Source organism: Solanum dulcamara, chromosome 10, assembly GCF_947179165.1.
Source record: "Solanum dulcamara chromosome 10, daSolDulc1.2, whole genome shotgun sequence".
NCBI classification, from domain to species: Eukaryota; Viridiplantae; Streptophyta; class Magnoliopsida; order Solanales; family Solanaceae; genus Solanum; species Solanum dulcamara.
The window spans coordinates 1,168,999-1,185,845 of record NC_077246.1 but is presented as its reverse complement, the minus strand read 5'-3'; the positions used below and the strand labels follow the sequence as shown (position 1 = coordinate 1,185,845).

At 29.1% G+C, this 16,847-nt stretch overlaps 1 protein-coding gene across 1 annotated transcript; it reads left to right on the top strand.

The window, feature by feature from the left end:
- Nucleotides 1-12,864: 12,864 nt before the first annotated feature.
- LOC129871323 (RING-box protein 1a) lies at nucleotides 12,865-16,383 on the top strand. The gene is made up of 5 exons (XM_055946222.1): nucleotides 12,865-13,056; nucleotides 13,961-14,011; nucleotides 14,136-14,195; nucleotides 15,920-15,991; nucleotides 16,082-16,383. Exons 1-5 carry the CDS (start codon nucleotides 12,927-12,929, stop codon nucleotides 16,117-16,119), a joined length of 351 nt encoding a protein of 116 aa, XP_055802197.1. The 5' UTR covers nucleotides 12,865-12,926; the 3' UTR covers nucleotides 16,120-16,383.
- Nucleotides 16,384-16,847: the final 464 nt, after the last annotated feature.

The window sequence follows — 16,847 nt, the reverse complement described above, 5'->3', positions numbered from 1 at the left end:
TGCTAGTTGAATACTTCAATGGACTGGTTACGCTATTTAAAGCAATAAGAATCTTCTAAATTACTATTTTAGGACAAACTTGTTTGGATGGTTAGTGTCACGTGATTTCCCCAAGTTCACGTGAATCTATGTTTTTCTTTCGAAATCATATATAATAGTATTATATATTTTTAAAAAATACATAAATATAGATCTGTGAATTCACTCTCAAAATATCATATAATGTGATGATAACTGGATGCACCTCTTTAAGTGAGGTTAGAAATTTAAATATATTGATATATTTGTTATATATAGCTATATTTCATGTCGAAAGTATTGAGATCGGTTGAATACATTAGTTGTATGATATATCATCGAGTACTACATTTTGCTTGTGAATATGTATTAAATTTTAAGAATTATCAATTGTTTCATCATTTACAAAACATGTTGTGTTAAATTTGTATGATTACTTCATATTCGAGGGTAATATACTTCTATAAATAGTCCAACTACACCACATTTCCTACACAAAGGGACCAATAGCATAAATTTTGATAAATTGAAGGTTAGATATGCATAGTTAAATATCATAAGAATTTAAATAAAGATATACACCAACTACGTAGGGACCAAAAATGCTATTTAATTTGGGAAAATTATACGGATAAGCAAACATATACTAGTTAATTAGTTAACATAGCTATAGTTTGAATTAATTATGGCTCGCGGAAAATATTTAGCTGTAATTACAATTTGAGTTTTGTATAATTCGCACGATTATATAATTGAGTTTTATATAATTCGTGCGATTTATACAAATGTTGTACGTGAATCGAATTGTATAGTGAAATATACAAACACTACAAATTGTATAACGAATTATAGAAACATTGTGCATGAATTGTATAGTGAAATATACAAACGTTATACAAAAACTGTAAATTATATAGCGAATTATACAAACGTATACAAATGCTGCGCGAATTATACAAACGTTGTTATAACTATAGCTACTAATTATAATTATCAAACTATAAATATGAAACATAATTAAGATATTTTTGAGTGGCTATATGTGAAAATTTCCTATTTAATTTTCACATTATTTAATATTTCTTTAAAATACCCCTCCGCAGAAAGAAAAGGTAAAATAATGTTAAATTGATTAGTGCAATTTAGTTGTATAAGAATTACTATTAAAATTGATTGTACAAGTTTAAGTTTTTTGTTTTAATTAAGATTAATAATGTAGCTACTCCATTATTAATCCAGTACTATATTATTCGTGAAAGGTTTATCATTAAAGTTATCAAAAAAAAAAAGTCTTACGTTACCATAATTAATACATAAAGTATTGATCTTGTGGATTCTTGAGAACATCATTAAAGATTTTTGTTTTCTTAAAAAGAAACTTGCAAGTTGGATATATAAATTAATATTCTCATACAAATTAAATTTCTCTTCAATATAATTGTTTGCACTTTACATAAATAATATAAATGATAAATTAATAAAATTAGCTTTTTTATTTATAACTTTTTTAGAATTATATAAATTAAAAAGTGGACTAATATGGAATGAAGGAAATATCGTTTTAGGTTAAAAAATGTGTCCCAGAATAATTGTTACTTAAAGAAGTATGCAAAATATATCAAAGAGAAAATCAATCAACCTTTATTAATTAAAATAATTTAGTAAATTATATTTTTATTTATTATGTTTTAATGAACGCTAAAAAATTAAAGCGATAATTAAAATGAGACGAAGGAAGTAATTAATAAATTTTCATTTTGAGATATCATCCCCCACAACAGATATTTTATCATGAAATAGAAGTCCCTCCATTGGCTCCACATGAACAAAAACGGGTAATACGACAATATTTCCAGCTAATGAATTTACATTTATTTGTCAAATAATACAAAAGAGTATATATTAATAAAGGAAAATTCATCATTTTAAATTTTTTATATATTTATGATTAATATATTAATACAACAACAAAGGAAAAGTGTTGGTGAATTAGCTTGCTTGAGTTCGGTTCTTCGATTGAGGTAGGTTATGGTTTTTATACTATATCATAGATAGACTCTTAATAGTGATTGATAATTCATTGAGTAAAATGTGTGACGCTTACTACACATTTAATTGTTGTGGTTTAGATGGTTGATATGTTGTTGTGATTGGTCTGAAATCCCGAGGCCATGAAACTCATAATCTTGAACTTGACCTATCAAAAATGGTGCCTTGAATAAAGAAGGCTTGATAAATATTGTTAATAAAGTGGAATGTAATCATGAAGAATGATAAATTAATTATATTTGGATCGGGTGTCACGTTCCGACACGGTATATTTGGATCGGGTGTCACATTCCGATACGGTATATTTGGATCGGGTGTCGTATTCCGACACGATATAATTGGATCGGGTGTCACGTTCCGACACGGTATATTTGGATCGGGTGTCGCATTCCGACACGATATAATTGAATCGGGTGTCACGTTCCGACACGGTATATTTAGATCGGGTGTCACGTTCCGACACAGTAATATTAAAGGAAAATAAATTAATACTACCCAATCTCCAAAAACTCATTTTTCAAAGGAGTGTGATGTGGAGGCTTGAGTCCTCATGTGTGATCTTGATGTTGTTGACTGGTTATGTAATTGTTTATTGGTTGCCACCTGTTAAGTGTTATGGTTGATTTTCCACTATTACTTTTTGTATATTGATTTCTATTTTGAGTCGGCGATGATATCTACTCAGTACATATTGTCCTGTACTGACCCCTACTTGTATTTTCCTTTGTTTTATTTTGTGGAGTGCAGCGAGTGTTCCACCGACTTTGACTCGACCTCAGCTCTAGTCCGTCTCAAGTTCATTGGATTTAAGGATGAGCTATCCTTCTAGCTCGTGATGGATTTTCTTAGTCATGACATGATGTCCTTAGTGTTCGGACACGAACTATGTCACTTATTTTATTTTAGTGTTTGACATTCTAGACTTAGTATTATAGAATTATATGTCATTCATGTGATGACTTTTAGATTTTGGGAAACGTCAAGTAATAGATTTTAGTGGCTTTTATTATTTCTGACTTTGATAAGATTGAGCTTCCGCGTTATTATCATATATATTAGTTGGGGTTTGTATCGTTGGTGTGGGTGCCACTCACGGCCCATTTTGGGTCATAACAGCTATCCACAAGGTAAGTTTCATGTTAAAATTATGTGGAGATACTATTACTAATGATGACTTACTTGAGAAAACTTTTTTCACTTTTCACACTTCAAATGTGTTGCTACAATAATAATATCGTGAAAAGGGGTTTAAGAAGTATTCTAAATTAATTATATGCCTACTTGTGGCTGAGCAAAATAATATTTTGTTGATGAAAAATAATGAAGCCTGTCTCACTGGGTCTGCTCCATTCACTGAAGCGAATGTTGTAGCAGCACATAACCAGTCTGAAGTAAGACAAAATAATTATCGAGGTCGCGATCGTGGCCGTAGGCGAGGACGTAGTAGAGGAAGAAACAATTATCGTCATTATGATGGAAATAAACATGAGAACAATAAATTTCCTCAAAATAATCTTCCAGAGGTAAATCCAATATTTGCCAACAGTGTGGTATGAAGGGTCATTGGGCACGTGAATGTCGTACGTCTAATCATTTTGTGAAACTTTATCAAACCTCTCTCAAAAGAAGAAATAATAATGTAGAGGCGCACTTGAACTTTCGAAATAATGATAATGAAGCAATTCCCTCAAATAAATATGAAGATATTGAGACGAATCTTGCTTATACAAATGATGATTTTAAAAATCTACCAAATATTACTCATTTGGAAGCTGAAAACTTTATGAATATTGACTGAAGGATTGATCTTCCAAGTGGAGATAAATATTATAAAAAAAAATAGTTGTTGTTTTTCTTATTATGTTTGATATTATATTGTCCTTCGTAAAATATTTTTTAAGGCAATACAGTTTCTTAAATTTCTTATGTTGATAGTTTTTCACGTTCTTATAATGTATCTTTTTTCTTATGAAGAATGTGGAAATTCCCTAGTCATCAGTTGGATCCAACATCAATTATGATGATAGGTGTCTTATTGATAGTGCCACAACACACACTATTTTAAGAGATAAGAAATATTTCTCTTATTTGATTATGAAAGATGTTAATATTAATAAAATATCTGATAGTACAAGATTAATTGAAGAATCCGGAAAAATTAAAGTTGTACTTATCGGAGGAACAAATTTAACAATTAATGAAGCATTATATTGTAGTAAGTCTCAAAAAAACTTATTAAGTTTCAAAGTCATTCATCAAAATGGTTATCATTTTGAGACTACAAATGATGAAAAGAATGAATATATTTACATTACTACCATGATGTCGGGCAAAAAGTTTATACTTAAAAAGTTATTCGCTCTTTCATCTTGCTTATATTTCATAAGTATTAGCATGGTTGAAACATATGCCACGGTAAATCAAAGGTTTACTAACTCAAATAATTTTATTATTTGGCATGACCGATTGGGCCACTTCGGTACTAATATGATACGCAAAATAATTGAGAGTTCACATGGACACTCTTTGAAGAACCAAAAGATTCTTCAATTTAAAGAATTCTCTTTTGCTGCAAGTTCTCCAGGCGAATTGATTACTAGACCATTAGTAATCAAAGTGAGCATTATCCCCAACATTTTCGGAACGTATACAGGGTGATATATGTGGGCCCATTCACCCGTATGTGAATCATTTAAATATTATATGGTTTTAATAGATGCATCTACAAGATGGTCACATGTATGCTTATTATCAACTAGTAATTGACATTTGCGAGATTACTTGCTCAAATAATTAAGTTAGGAGCACAATTTTCAGATTATGCAATAAAGACAATTCATCTTGATAATGCTGGTGAGTTCACATCTCATGCATTTAATGATTATTGTTTGTCCACTAGGATAACATTTGAGCATCCGGTTGCTCATATTCATACTCAAAATGACCTAGCAAAATCATTAATTAAACGTCTTCAATTAATTGCTAGACCAATGCTTATGAGAACAAAACTTTTCATTTCATTATGGGGTCATGCTATTTTGCATGGAGCAAGTCTTGTGCGGATCAGACCCACAAGTTATAATAAAGTCTCGCTATTATAATTGACTTTTGGTCAGGAGCCGAATATTTTCCATGTTAGAATATTTGGATGTGCAGTATATGTTTCAATTGCTTCACCACAATGCACAAAGATGGGACCCCAAAGAAGATTGATATGAATCTCCTTCTATCATAAAATATTTGAAACCTATGACTGGAGATTACTGCAAGATTTGTTGATTGTCATTTTGATGAATCAGTATATCCAACAATATTGTATGAAGACAATGTTGCATGTATAACTCAATTAAAAGGAGGATACATCAAAAGAGACAGAACGAAACATATTTCACCAAAATTATTCTTCACACATGATCTCCAGAAGAGTGGTGGTACTGATGTACAACAAGTTCGTTCGAGTGATAATCTTGCAGATTTATTCACAAAGGCATTACCTACATCAATTTTTGAGAAGTTAAGGTATAAGATTGGAATGCGTCGTCTCCAAACTATCAAATTAAGTTTTCATCAGGGGGAGTAAAATATGCGTTGTACTCTTTTTTTCTTAACCAAGGTTTTGTCCCATTGAGTTTTCCTGGTAAGATTTTTAATGAGGCAACACTCAAGGCGTATTACCAGATGTGTGTATTCTTTTTCCTTCACTAGGCTTTTTCCCACTAGATTTTTCCTAGTAAGGTTTTAACAAGGCACAACATCTATGGGTATTCAGGATATTTGTTCTTTCACTAGAATTTTTCTTTTGTACATAAACATTCAAGGGAGAGTATTGAAAAAGTAGTCAAAAGTGGATGTCCATGGACCCACTTTCACTGTGGTGAATAGTGTTTTCACTGTTGACACACGTGTTTTGCACTGTAGCACGCCCTTTTTTGTGTAATTTGCCTATAAAAGGGCATCAGATCTGCAGAAAAATAGACACACAATTCTCTTAAACTCTCTCCGCTTTTGTTTTTCCCTTTAGTTTTTTTGTTTACTTTTCTTATAATTTTATTATAATAAAATAAAACACTGGTTGAAATAAAAGTATTTATAAGCAAATTACTTTTGATTGATTTGATTTATAATCACTTAACTCATATATATTTTAAACATTTAATAAACATATTGATCAACTTATAAATTTAACCAAATAAATCGGCCCAAACTAATTAATTTGCCCTGCTGAACCTACATTATTTATCCAACTACCTGACAATATAATAATATATGCGGGCAAATAATGCATGAAAATAATTATATATGTATCCTTGTCTTATAGTTGTTGCAGCTTTTGTGACTAATAATCCAAAAATACATGTTAGGTACACCCACAGTTTTCAACATGACCCTCTGGCCCAACATGTTATATATTTTCACATATTAATTATTAGCATATAAGAGCCAAAAAAAAAAAACAATGGTCCCCTACTAAGGAAATTATATGGCCAAATAGTGAATTGATGAATATAAATAATTCATATATTTTGATATATACAAATTCAGTATTCTTATATAAAAACATAAATAAATATATTTAATTCTCCTATATTTTTTAATAAATCTTGCCGGAAGAAATATACATGAAAAAAAGAGAATGAAGAAGCTAGAAGACCGAAAATGAAAATTAGTCATTTTTTCCAAAGTAAATCAAAATGAAATTAGAGTGTGGAAAATAGAAAAGAGGAAGAAAACTACTTTGACTAATATAAATTCAATATTAGCCAAAGTATACAAAAATAATGATAATATATTTAGTACGAAAAAGGGCCTAAAATACCTTTGACATCCACCTTTAGGTTTAAAAATTATCTTTTATTTAATGGAAAAGGACACGAGGGGCATTTTTGTATCATTTCCATTAGTTTGAGGACATTTTAAGCCCTTTTTCGTAATTAAAATTCTGCTAAATAAAATTTGATTTATAATTAATTTCAAATAATTAAATATGTAACCAATAGATGGTCGCCACGTGTTTTTAAAAATTATTCAAATTATTTAATTAAAATTATGTTAAAGAAAATTTGATTTTTAATTAATTTTAAATAATTAAATTGTAACCAATAGATGGACGCCACGTGTTTAAAAAAACTATTCAAATTATTTAATTAAAATTATGTTAAAGAAAATGTCATTTTTGAAACTAAAGGTGGATGATTATCAAATTTTATTTAACAGAATATTAATTACGAAAAAGGGCTTAAAATGCCCTCAAACTATTGAAAATGACACAAAAATGCTCCTCATTCCCTTTTCCATTAAAAAAAAAGGTCATTGTTTAACCTAAATATGGATGTCAAGGGCATTTTAGGCCCAATAGATGGATGAGGACATTTTCGTATCATTTTCAATATTTTGAAGGCATTTTAGGCTCAAATAGAGAATGGTGTGCACATTTATTTTATCCCTATCTTATGAGATAGAAACTATTTCCAATAAATCACCGGCTCAAGATAAAATCTATCTTAAGATATTAAAAGATTTTATAAGTTTCAAATTGTAGTAGTAAAATTCTATCAAGTTATAACAAATTTTAAAATATAATGAAGTAATTAATTTATTAATAAACGGATTAAAGAAAAAGGTAATAAATGTATTGATGATAATACCGAATTACCATTCAATCAGGACTCTAGTTTTAATTTATAAATTAATTGATTATATTTTATTAATTAATTAAATAACAATATATTTTTCCTTAAATATAGTGTTTTATAAATGGCCAGATATATCAATCTTTGATTTTCTCCATTTAGTTGGACAATAGTTTGATTGTTATCAATCTCCTAATTAATATCCGAATTGACAGTATCAATTTGTTGTTTTATTTTTTATTTCCTCCTTCTTTCTACAATATTTTTTTATTGTATTGAAAATTGATATCATTTCTTATTTTTTAAATTTGGAAATCATTTTTTTTAATTTAGTATTCTTATTTGTTAAATTTGTTTTATTTTTTAAATCTCTCCTTAATATTCCCACACAATTTTCTCCCTTAATATACCCATATTATTTATTTTTTCTTCAATTTTTCATGCTCTTCTCCCACTATTTATCTTCAATACAAATTTTATGCTTTCATCCATGATTTTAAATTAATTTATTTTTTATATAAATTTTGTAAAGTAACATAATTACCATCAAACCAAGAATTAAACCCCTTATTTTTCTTATTACAGTAAAACCTTTATAAATGCATATGCTTGGGACCGAAAAAAATATTCATTTATCGAGATTATTAGTTTATCGATAAAATTATAAAATATTTATTTATCGATAAATAAATATTTATTATTTTAGAGAGTATTTTGCAGTATGTGCCATAAGAAAGAAAAAAATATTTGAATTAAGAATTTCAAAAGTTTTAATCTAGAAAATTAAAAAGCATAGTCTTTGCATATTTATTATTTAAATCTAGGAAAATTAAACGAATTTAGTGAAGTTTAATGTTTCTAATTGTATTCATTTATATAGAATATGAAATATGATGGATGTTGAACATCTTTTGAACTACCCTAACGAGAATGATACAGTTATGGAATCACCTACAGAGAAAAAGATTTTTCAATCTATAATGAATAATGATGATGAGAATGATTCTAAATAAGATGATAGTAGCATTGTCCACATGTATCTTCAAATGAGGCATTTCAAGCAATGACTACATTGTCAAACTAATTGGTACAACACGAACAAAATATTACGAAAATTGTGTTCGCTCTTCAAAAAGTTAAGGATGAGATTAATTTTGGTTTTGGTAGGAAGAAAAAATAATCAACTATAGAATCATATTTTAAAAAAAATAGTTATTGGTCTAGTATTATTGACTGATTAAATATATATAAATTTTTGATGTATTCTAGTAATTATTATTTTACATTTTTTGGGGGCCTTTAATACTTTATTTTTAATTATTATCTAATGCATTTATCGAGAATATTACTTTAATATAATTGGCCCAAGTTGGACCGGAGAAAAATATTCATTCAAAGATATTATTACTTTATCGAATATTACTTTATTGAGGTTTTACTCTAGTTGATTTAGTAATAAAAGTGATTCGCATTTGCTGTCCTTAATTTTCTCAATTAGTTGATGCGGTTAGATATAATCCTTCCTGAGATTTATTATTTTAATATATAAAAAATTAATTAAAATGGAATAAAAAAGGGCAATTAATTTTAGTTACCATAAAATCTGGATTTACCATCAATCCAGAAATTAAATCCTTTATTTTTCTCATTTAGTTACTTTAGTTGTGACAGTAATTCGCATTTACTATCCTTAATTTTTCTCAATTAGTTGTTCAGAACATTCTGTTTTGTGTATGAAATTTATTTGAATTTGGAATGTACAAGTTCTTATCCATTATTGTATGAAATTTATTTAAAATTTAAAATTCAGATTTGTTTGAATAAAATCTGTGTATAACAGTGAATGAAGTTTGTATCCAAATAATAAATTTGAGTATTAAAGTTGTCTGAATATGTAAATTCAATGAAACCACACTTATTAAATATGATCAGTGTTGAAAATATTCAAAATATACAAATTTCATATCAAAGATCATAATCAGATTTTAGAACATAATCACGTGTAAATATAATGATATTAAAAAAAGATTAAAGTACAAATATTTCTTATCAATATCATACATAGAATAATGATTTAGTATTAAAAAACTGTTCAAAATATACAAATTTCACACCAACGTTGTACATGTAAACAGAAACTTTAAAAATTCAATAACGAATACTTAATTATTACCCTGATTAATAAGTAATGTGTATAAGAACTTGTAAATTACTTATTATTTTGTTTAATTATTTTTGCAGGTGCATACAGTCGAAATCCTATTAAAATTCATTACTCACTATATTTTCATGCCATAAAATTGCTACCTATTGAAGCCACACTTATTAAATATGATCAGTGGTGAAAAATATTCAAATATAAAGATTTTATATAGCAAGATCATAATCAAAATTTAAAATATAATGATGTGTAAATATAATGATGTTGAAAAAAATCAAAGTATACAAATTTCATGACAATATCATACACAGTAAAAGGAGTTTGGTGTTGAAAAATATTCAAATTATACAAAGTTCATACCAAGATCATAATCTGATATGTTATACCTGAAAACATTTGTATTAAATTAGAAACCATATGTTATAAAATAAAAAATACACTTTCATAAATCATTCCCATAACAAAATAAACAGTGTTTAGAAAAAGCACGAAATAAAATCAAAAAAATAGTATGTGTTGTTGTTTTGTTAGAAAAAATGCACTAATACTAGAACACAAAAACAAACACACGAGTCCATTTTTTATCTGGGAGCAGATTTTCTTAGTTTTGGTGTGGATACTTGATAGTGTTCGGAGCCTGTTTAATTTCATGACAAATGCCAAAAAACAAAAATCAAGTTTAGTCAATTTAAGCCAATTTTGGGTAATTATAAAACAAGCATAAAATTAAGTCTATGATATATAAACTATAATCATATCAGTTACATGCCTTTTATATACAAATTTCATACAAAAAAACTACTATATGCTTATCATATTATGCCAATTTCACGTCATTTACAGTCCAATAAAAATACACCTAGTAAAACTATAAAAAAAAATCATAATTATACAAGTTTAAATGCAATAATGAAAGACAAATTCATACCATTTTCATTAAAAGTTAATGTCAACACAATTGAAAGTTACTATCAAACCTAATAACAAATATATAAGCAATATGACTAAATCACATGACTTTCATATTAATTACATGTCGTTTATATATACAGTATACACCCATTGCATACCACAATGCCAAGTCTATACAAATTTCATGCCACTTTCATGACAAGTTACTTTCCTATCATTTAGGCTAATAAGGTACAGATTTCAATTCAAAGGTATATGCCAATTTCATTTCACTTTCATGCTATTTCATATCTGAAGCACATTTCATGTCAAAAAAATACTATATATTTAAAATACAACTGTAAAACGCACAATAGAAAACGTAATCTGTAATAACAATAAACAATCAAAAAATATACATAATATATACAAAAATTATCCAATTTTCAAAAAAAAGACCAAGACATAAATTATACCAATTTCATACAACTTTCATAACAGGAATATGCATAAAGAAAATTAAAAAGAATTTGTTCATAAATATAAATACCTTCACAACATGTTTGACCTTTTTTGATTTGAGGAATTTTGAATCCTTCAATGTTGAAATACTGAGTCTTTTTCTAGAGGGTTTTGAAGGGTCACCCTTTTTCACAGTCTTTGCCTTTTTTGATATTCTTACTTACAAAATCAAAATCTGAATCTGAATCCGAAAAATCGAATGAATGAGAATCGAAGGAGTGAGACTCCAACATCTTCCCCTTTCTTTTTTTTCCTTCTATGTGTTTTTTTTTCTTCACTTGGGTGTATTCTTCTTCTTGAGTGTAATCTTCGGAGGAGTTAGATTCTTAGAAGAACAGTTGAAACCATGTTGAACACAAATATTTTGAAATGAAGTGAAAACTGTTTTGAATAAAGTTGAAGACAGAAGATGAAGTAGAAAGAGAAAAATAAACTGAAAACTACACTATAAAGGTAAAAATCAGAATGTAATAATCTTTCTCCAAATAATTATCTCCTATTAAAGGTAAAAATCAGAATGTAACAATCTCTCTCCAAATAATTATCTCCTATTAAAGGTAAAAATCAGAATGTAATAATCTCTTCCCATATAATTATCTCTTATTAATTATGTTCTAAATAAATATATTAAAAATGAATCAATTTAAACTAATTTTAAATAAATACAGATATATTAAGACCTGCAAATAAAATATTATAAATGGTAAATACTTAAAACTATATTTAAAACTTGTAATATTGACTCTTAAATGCATATATGGCGTGATTTTTCTCCTAATATATCATGTAGAAAAATTGAAGAAGGAACAAATTACTTTCGTCAATCTAGACTCGTGTCAATATTATATCATGTTTGACTAATCTATTAAAAAATCAAAAGTGTTTATTATATTTTTCTTACAAAAACTAAGAAAATAAAGTCAAAGTAAGTTTTAGTTATCTCATTATCAATTAACGGATATTAATGTTAGGAAAAATTACTTGATTGAGTGCTTTTTAAAAATTAATTACTGATTTTATTAATATTTTTTATTTATTACCATTTTTAGCAATATATAGCAATATTATGATAAATCTACACTTGTATTAAAAGTGAATTATGTATACAATATAAATGTATTATAAGTGTTTTAAAATATATATTATGTTTGTGTAGTAAGAAATTAACATAATATATTATAAGTCTATTAAAATATATGATAAATGTATTATTCATCTATAAAACTTGTATTATATATGTTTTATAAATAGTCTTCTGCAATATGTATTAAAACTGTATTATAAATGTATTATAAGTGTTCAATAAAATTATTTTTTTATTGCTATAAATGATAAATATTTTTTTAATATTGTATATTTATGTAAGTTTCCCTTAATGTTATCGATCGAGTGATCAAATGTGTAACTCCCCGAAAAGTAGCATCTTTGTAGGAAGAATTCACATTTTGTTTGGACAATTGGTCCAAAATAGTAGGCTTAAAGTCTTATTCAAACGGGCTTCGGTTAAGCCCAATTCATCTCAGGCCCAGGCCCAGGACCAGGACTGGCCATTAACTTCTCTTTACTTAAATCTCTCAATTTACAAAATTTTTCAGCTAAACGCACTACGAAATAATTTTGAATAATCCGTGAACTCTTCGAAGCTTAAAAATTCAATGGCGTCACCGGATAATGACGTGCTGATGGTTCCCGCCGGCGAGGGTACTACCGGAGTTGGAACGTCTAATAAAAAGCCAAAGCGATTTGAGATCAAAAAGTGGAACGCTGTTTCTCTCTGGGCTTGGGGTTAATTTCTAACCCTAATTAATTCCATCGTAGTTGTTATATGTATTTTTTGATGTAGATTTAACGATTTTATGCTGGTTTTTTAAAGTACCGGAATCCGGTGATCTATTCAGATTTTAAATCAGTGATTGCGAAGTACTATTGCTCTTTGCTAGTTTTTTCTGACATTGTTGTGAACTTAGTGTGTATATATGTTTAGGAATCCCGTGGAATTAGTTGAGTTGTGCTCAACCTAGACCACACACCACGGTTATTAGGAATTTTAAACTATATGTAATTTTTTTTAGGCAAAGGTAGTGAATATACCTATGCTGGCTGCCGAAAAATTGGATGTATGATGGATAGTTGTATGGTTTTTGATTCGGAAACAGCAGGTCTATGTATATTTGCTTACGTGAAATTAGTGGTGAATGTTAATCCAAAAATCTGAAGTCAGATATGTACTAATGGTAATACTGTTTTGTTACCTGCGCTTGTAGTTGCTATCCGTGAATCGGAATTAGAAAGGAACATTGACTAGAAGGTGCTTACAGCACTTTGAAGTTATTTGTAATTCCTTTTAGGAGGTGGTTTGATCATAGAGGCTTAGTTTACAGACAATTTACCATCTATGTTTAAGTTTGAGTGTTTTCAATGTACTCTTCTCCTTGTATTGCTTATTGTTACCTCAATAAATAAAAATTGTTACATCTTACAATTACTATTTCCAATTCACATTCAAATATATTATAAATGTAAGAGCAGTTCTGTCTTCCATGATTTTGCATTACACATAATATGCAATTGTTGTATTTTTTTTTGTTTGGTCGTGTGAATTTGATTTTATTCAACATGCACATTGTCTGAATTGCATTGGGCTGATCTTTCTGATTCTTTTAATCAATCTTGTGATTTCTGCTTGCAGATATTGTGGTAGATAACTGTGCAATCTGTAGGAATCACATTATGGATCTGTGTAAGTTTTGGTTCTCTTTTCAATACTGTTCAAGTCAATGGTTTCTTTTTCATTGGTATGATATCGTCACAAAATATCTTTTCCTCTCAATAGTTAATTTAAGTTATATGCTAATTTTTATTAGGTATCGAGTGTCAAGCTAATCAGGCTAGCGCAACAAGTGAGGAATGCACAGTTGCTTGGGGTATGTAGCTCTTGTTATGTGTGAGAATATCGATTTAGCATTTTAGTTTGTCAACTTGCCCCGATTTTTATGCTTTTTATGAAATTAATTTTCATAGTAATTGACTTTTATCAACTTTTGCTGCATCTTATGTGTATTACTATTTGATGCCTTAGATTTTGTCTAGACAAAAACTACTTGATTCTGCTCAATTGTTGAGATAATAAGAAGGATGTATTTGTGCCAATGGCCATGCAATTAGTGTTTGATTCAGTGCTATTAAAAGTGGGTGTCCGTTATTCATAGTGTTTAGGCGTTTGTTGTACCTTAATTGTTGGACGGTATTGGAATAATTAATACACACTGTAATCCTCCCATTTAAACATGAAACTAGGTTAGTACTTAGTAGAAAAGGACCAGTATTTGTATATCACTACAGTATGGATGAAGTAGGAAGTCATGTAGTAACTAGGGGAGAAAACGAAGAAAGTTTTTTTTTGGAGGGGAAATGATTTTTTTTTAAAACAATTTTTGTTGCCTGGAGTGTACTTCCTTTTGTTTCTTAGAATAACAATGAAAACCTGTTATCTGTTTCTTCTTTTGATCCTCAAAACAAAGCAAAACAAAATACTTCTTGTGGTCATGTTTTTGAGAAAACCTCTTTTCTTTTTTGAGAATATTGCTTTCCTCGAATTTGTTTTTGGGGGAGGGTTGTAGTTGAATTGTTGAAGGTTGCTGAAGAAATAGATAATTGGAAGCCATTCCATTGTGTAAGAAGTAGCACAGTAATACTGAGTTAGCACTTGGCTGGAGCATATGATTACAAGCTTGGGAAAGTGTTCTTTCAATGAGAGTGCTCTTTGTATGAGTATGGTGTGCCACTGTGCTGCATATTCTAATACAAGTCAAAGTGATTGTGTCTGTTTTAAATGGGATTTTACTTGTCACCATCCACAATGTATTAAAATAACCTCCTTCCTGCAATTTGTCACAATTGATATTGTGGTAGCTCAAGATATGCAAGCCATTTGTTGATGGCATTAAACTTCACATCGTTCAGCTGGTCATCCACTTGTATGTTTCCATGTTAACAACCATGTTAAACTTTTCCTCAAGTTTTGGTAACTCACCAGATTTGTAGTAGTCAAAAACCGAAATATTATTCTGCAGTTAGATTATTGTTGCTTTCATTATTTGAGTAATGTGCTTTAGTAAAGTCTGGTGGCTGAATGTCTACTATAATTGTGTTATAGTGCTTCTACTGTTTGTAGAATAAGATGTTAATTAATAGAGGTGCAGACTGATAAGGCATTAGTCACAAAAAGGTAGAAGGATCTTCAGAATTCAGATCATGCCTCTCCCTCAAGGCTTTCGTTCTAGCTAGTGTTAAGGATCTTCTGAATTCAGATAGTGCACATGTCTTTGGATCATTAGATAATCGATACTTTCCATTACTTGAGTGTGTTATTTCCCTCCTAAGCTGGTATCAGCTCTGTGCCTATAAAATTGTGGCATCCTTTGCCAAGAATTCTGGAAGATAACAAATAAGATACTCTTGGCAATGTACAGAAGGTGTCAAATATTCCTCTGTGAAGAATTTACATTTTCTATTAAGTGTATGAAATTAATGTTGGTGTAAAAGTTACACTACACTCACTATTGCTGTTTACGCCATTTTGGAATGGATTTCAATCTGTTGGGAGATCATCTTTTTTTTTTGTTGCCATATCTGCTGATCATTGCAGGGGTTTGCAACCATGCATTCCACTTCCATTGCATTAGTAGGTGGCTCAAGACTCGTCAAGTGTGTCCACTTGGTAAGTTGTGTATATATTGCCGTTTCTGCATATGTAAGCCACCAATGTATGTTGCCTGCTAATTAATGTACAACCTGCTTTATCTTGCAGATAACAGCGAGTGGGAGTTTCAGAAGTACGGTCACTAGAATTTACTGTTGGGGTAACAGTGAACGAGAGGAGTATCAGAAGTATGGTCACTACAGTTTTTCTGTCATCGACGTTGAAAAGAACAATTCTACTGCCTTCTTATGTTCCTTTCGTTTTTGCTCTGCAAATATCCAAAGCAATGACTCAAACTATGCTTTTAATTGTCGCATAACTATTTCAGGTTGCCTCAAAACTCAAAAGAATGAAATGTGATCGGAGACTTGAACCATATCTTATTCGTAATCATATTCAGGAATCACAAATTTTCTGTGTTTTGGTGTTTATTACTATTTGTTCTATCTGTTTTGTATCCTTTTTTTTGCCGTCTTATTTTCTTATAACCATCTTAACATATATCTAAAGGTATTTTTATAAGTAATATCATTTGCCTCCTGGGGTATTGATTATCAAATCTATTTGGTTGTCTATTAAAAATAATGAACCATTTATTATATATCAAATCGTAAATATTTTATTGGTTCATAAAAGTAAATATGAAATTAATCAAAGTTATCGAGAACAAAGATACGTTGATAAAAGGGGTCATAATAAAGTTTACCAGTCATTTTGTGATGTAACTAAAGGGAAGGAGTGTGATGTAACTAAAGGGAAGGAGAGGATTTCGTGAGACCTTGTTAGCAAACGAGTTAATCATTTACGACATCCTACCAATGCTGCTACTCCTCCACCAAGGAAGAACCAATTATAACAACATATCCAGTTTAAT

Excerpts from the sequence above, each read along its gene's own strand:
- LOC129871323 (XM_055946222.1), top strand. The coding sequence starts at position 12,927 with ATGGCGTCACCGGATAATGACGTGCTGATGGTTCCCGCCGGCGAGGGT. Across the intron at positions 14,012-14,135 it reads GAATCACATTATGGATCTGT|GTATCGAGTGTCAAGCTAAT; the intron begins GTAAGTTTTGGT and ends AATTTTTATTAG. Across the intron at positions 15,992-16,081 it reads TCGTCAAGTGTGTCCACTTG|ATAACAGCGAGTGGGAGTTT; the intron begins GTAAGTTGTGTA and ends TTTATCTTGCAG.